The following is a 5,126-nucleotide window of genomic DNA, read 5'->3' as shown; positions in this document are numbered from 1 at the left end:
AAAGCGAAATCATAATGGCACCTGTACCAGTGGAGTGCTAAGAGCACCGTCCGAGCGTGATCGTTGCCAGAGCCCGTAAATAGCACCATTTGAGCATGATCGTTACTAGCGTCGCCTTCCTGGCACGTGTGCCGGTGGCATGTGAAAAGACATTTGAGCGAGGTCGTTGCCAGTGCCACTGGACTGGCTCCTGTGCAGGTGGCACATAAAATACACCATTTCGAGCGTGGCCGTTGCCAGTACTGCCTGACTGGCCTTCGTGCCGGTGGCACATAAAAGCACCCACTACACTCTCGGAGTGGTTGGCGTTAGGAAGGGCATCCAGATGTAGAAACTCAGCCAAATCAGATTGGAACCTGGTGTAGCCATCTGGTTCGCCAGTCCTCAGTCAAATCGTCCAACCCTTGCTAGCATGGAAAGCGGACGTTAAATAATGATGATGATGATGATTACTTTCCCTTATTTCAGTAAATCAGGAAGTCATCTAATTTGGCATTTAGTATATCTTTTTCGTCTTTGTTGAGCAATTTCACGCCACTGGCCACACTGAGTTATTTCTCTTTGCTCATTAGGACTGAACCCATTTTATATATTGCTAGGTTTGTTTGAATTAAACTCCTTAGAAATTGGAGTCAGAGATATCAGGTATACTATCAGGTATATTAGAATTTGGTGCAGGTGTGTATTGTCATCTCTTGATTTCTGTAGAAAAGAATATGAAAAGAAATGATGAGAGAGACAAGGAATGGACTGATTTAAAGTTAAAATATTAAATTAAGTTAAAAATTCATAGTTTTCAGCCTCCTAAATACATCTCAGCTAGCCTTTATGACCGCTTCCTGCAGGGATCTTGCTGTATCAATCAATATATATAATATATAACAGTGATAATAAGAGGGAGACAGACAGACAGACAGAAAATATTTCAGCCATAGTTTTACCCTCTCTCTCTCTCTCTCTCTCTCACTCTCTCTCTCACTCTCACTCTCACTCACACACACACACACATCTGCATGCTCATGCATAACATGTACACATGGACACACATTTATGCATTGTATATCTTGTTATTATTTTTTCAGATCCCACATAAATTAAAACAGACTTTGAACAAAAACAAAGAAAATAATAATACTTAAAATAATACTCATTAAGAAGCCTAATTCACACACACACATGCACACACACACACACGCACATACACACACACACACACACATACATACATACATACATACATACAAGTTAAGTCAGTAAAAGACTGTAACATAGTTTTCAAGCAATTTGTCAATTATTTTCCCATAAAGATACCATCATCATCACCATCATCATTGTCACTAAAACCACCCCCTAGTGCTGCTGCCACTGCATCTGCTACCCAGTCTGCTTCCACTGTTCATTTACACAATCACTATGAAATGTTGGAAGCTGGAACTATAACTTCATGCAGTTAATATTTGCTCTTCATCAGAGTTGAATTCTATTTCTTTTCAATTTGTTCACATTATCATCAGATATGTAAACCACCCCACCCCCACCACCACCACCATCATCATCACCACCACCACCACCACCTCCTCCTCCACCACCACCACCACCACCATCATCACCATCATTAGTAGCAACTGTTTCAGAAAGTATTCTATCTTCCTTGTCTGCATTTTTTCTTACTTTAAAATTTTTTTTTTCTTCTTTTTTCGTGCAGTCAACTTCTTGAAGGCACTGAGCTTCTGCAGACATTAGAAGAACAAGAAACATTCAACGAGAGACCCATCAAACCTATAAGGATCCACAAATGTGAGACATTTAATTTTAAAGAGGCTATTTGCTATACGCCACTATCTAACATGTCGGGAAGCATTCTGTCTGTTGCAAAAGAGGACGAAGATTCTGAAGAGGAACATACATCAGATGAACAAGAAAACACAGCAGATATACCAGAAAAGGAAACAGATGAACTAGAAAATATTGTAGATGTAACAGAAGATGTAGTAAATATACCAGAAGATGCAGTAAATGCACCAGAAGTTGAAGCTGATGCACCAGATGATGAAGTAAATGTGCCGGATGATGTTTTAGTTGCACTTGAAGATGTAGTAAATGAACCCCAAGATGAGGAAAAAGTTGAACCAGATGAAAAAGAAAAGATGTCTCCGACAGAAGACTCCAAGGATATATAAACTTCTTATTTTGCATAAGCAGATATAAAAGCACACTCACACATGTATGTGCACACAAAATATGTGTGTATGCACGTACTCACACAACGCAACACTGTATTTGTATGTTGTGTGTGTGTGTGTGTGTGTGAACTCATGTTTGTGGTTATGAGTGTGTGCATAAATTTGTTTATATACATATGTGTGCGTGTGTGTGTGTGTGCATGTATATATATATATATATATATATATATATATATATATACACACATATATATGTATGTATATATATATGTGTACATATATATATATATGTAAATGTCGAATAATGAGAATAAGTGCTCAACACTGCATCTTTATTTGTGTATTTAGGGTGCAATTGGTTTCATGTTAAGAAAAATATCTTTATATCTTAACAATATTTCAAGCTGACCACATGGAGATGAACACCATTCTTCCATGTGATCAGCTTGAAAAATTATTAAGATTTTAAGATATTTTTTCATAATATGAAACCAATGGTAACCTTAATAGACCAATAGAGAAATAGTTGTGTATTGTTGCAGAAGACTAATGTTAATAAATCAAGTAATGGAGTTGTTATGTGGTAGTTGTAAAAATGCGATGCTGTATAAGCGGAGACAGTATATGAATACAGGATATGTGTGATAACTGAAGTGTAGAATATATTGAGTTGTATTCATTCTATGTACTGTGTTTATACAGGACGTATATTAAAAATACAAGGGTGCTGTAAAAGCATTTGGTCTTTAAATTTATTGATTGGTTAATACATTAAGACAAGTATATAGGTGTGGTCTTAAAGTATGTGTCGCTAAAATAAATTTAAAAAATAGATAAATAAATAAAAGGTTCAGGAAGTAATAAATCAGATCTGAGAATATTACATCTCACTGAAGAAATATTTAAGATGCATCAAACAATGCTGTAAATAGCCATAAAATATGCTTGAGTGTAAAAGAATATAAGAATGTGTATGTAGAAATAAGTATATAGCTGCGCACATATATCAAAACATGTTTGTTATAAAATGGAATTGCTAACATGGATCCTAGCTAAAATCCAGAATGTGCTTATATGAATTATCTCCCCTGAGTGTATTGTGTTTATTACACCCACGGCTCTGCTGATTTCTATGCAAGGGAAGTGGCTGAGCATTCCATAGAAATATGTACCTTAATACGCTATATTTCTCTTCAAACTAATTCAGCCCTAATATGATGAGAGACCAAGTGTTGTTAGCTAGGGAACTGGATAAGCATAAGCCTGCTAAGTGCAATAATTACTACTAATACAGTGATACCTCGCAGTACGAGTTTAATTCATTCCATGACCAAGCTCATCTTATAATTTACTGGTTTAACAAATCACTTTTCTCCATTGAAATTAACTAAAATATAATTAATCTGTTCCAGGCCCCAAAACTGCTCAAAATTAATTTTTTATGGGTTTTTAAACAGAAAAGGTGTAGTTACAAGTAAAATGACAATTATAAAAAAGAGGATGCAAAAGAAATGTGTAAACTGGTTTTATTAACTGAATCGCCTTAAAGATGGGACAATTTGTGATTGTCAGTTTCTTCATATTGAGTCTAAAGCATTCTTTTAAATCAGGAGCCAACTTAATTTTTCTTTGATTACATACATGATGGATTACCAATGAGAAATAGCAGCTTGAAGCGATTGTCTACACCTCAAAGGACATATTGGAAACTGGTTTGTGGAGTTGTCTCAATTCTTACTCTACTAATGTTTTATCAAGGAAAAAGTAAAAAACACATTCCATGAATTTTCTCCAGACTGTAATTTCTTTCTTTAATGCAATGTTACACTTAGTAAAGTAATGTTTGATTAATAAATCACAGGTTATATAATACTGACAATTTCTAAAAAGAATGAAATGGTGCTATACATGATTAGCACTGAAACTGTAAGAACTTTGTTATAAGTAAAGGAAAAAATTCTAAATGAGATGAGTACACAATCCCAATAATCAAGTATTTTTTCAATTGGCTCACCATTCATGACGACATATGTGGATGCACGTTTCTACCACAAAAGACATCATCAGAATGAGTTACTTAGACATGTACAAAAAATAATAGAACACATTTATAACAGATAATTTGCATAAAAGAAATGAAAATCAGTTGGGTTCCACTTTTTTTTCTTTTTGTGCATATATCAGTTGACTTTAGTGGTATTTGAATGGACATAGAGTGCATTCCGGTTGGCCTTAGGCTATTCTGAGATGTAGAGAAGTCTTACAAAGGAGCCCCACCACCACCACCACCACCACAATTCCCCCAGTGATGACTGTGCTGAACACAGCCAGGAGCAGTAGCTTATAATAATATACAGTGTACAATACTTCAGCTGCTGACAATTGAGTCTTCTAATATTGCTAAAGTATTGTTCAAACAACTACATCAATTCTTTGTTGACATATCTTTTGTCTTTTACTGGTTTCAATCATTAGAATTCATCCATGCTGGGGTACTGCTTTCAAGGGTTTAAGTCAAACAAATCGACCCCAGTACATACTTTTCTTTTCTAACCCTGCTACTTATTTTATCAGCCCCTTTTTGCTGAACCGGTAAGTTACGAAAGTGTAAACAAACGAGCACCAGTTGTCAAGTGAAGGGTGGGGAGTAAACAAAAAACACACACACACACATGATAGGCTTATTTTAGCTTCAGTCCATCAAATCCACTTGCAAAGCTTTGTTCAGCTCAAGGCTATAGTAGAAGATATTAGCCTAAGTACCACTCAGAGGGATTGAACCTGGAACCATGCAATTGAGAAACAAACTTCATATCACACAGCAATGCCTGTGCTCATAGATACGGTAATCCCTCTACATTCCAAAACCTCCCGCGATAGGTGAAAATCCGCGAAGTAGAAACAGTACTGTACTGTATGTTTTTTTTTTGTTATTTTTATAAT

The 5,126-nt window shown here is 35.8% G+C and overlaps 1 protein-coding gene across 2 annotated transcripts in view; it reads left to right on the top strand.

Moving 5' to 3' along the window:
* The window catches only part of LOC106875783 (probable inactive peptidyl-prolyl cis-trans isomerase-like 6), a 26,534-nt gene extending 23,600 nt beyond the window's left edge, over positions 1-2,934 (top strand). For both annotated transcript variants that reach the window (XM_014924049.2, XM_014924048.2), the window contains exon 8: positions 1,706-2,934. In XM_014924049.2, the coding sequence (XP_014779535.1) occupies positions 1,706-2,180 (475 nt within the window). In that variant the 3' untranslated portion in view covers positions 2,181-2,934. The remainder of the gene's footprint in view (positions 1-1,705) is intronic.
* Positions 2,935-5,126: the final 2,192 nt, after the last annotated feature.

Source organism: Octopus bimaculoides, chromosome 2 (assembly GCF_001194135.2).
Source record: "Octopus bimaculoides isolate UCB-OBI-ISO-001 chromosome 2, ASM119413v2, whole genome shotgun sequence".
Lineage (NCBI taxonomy): Eukaryota > Metazoa > Mollusca > Cephalopoda > Octopoda > Octopodidae > Octopus > Octopus bimaculoides.
Note: the sequence above shows the minus strand (reverse complement) of the source record. Positions and strands in the feature narration are given on the sequence as shown.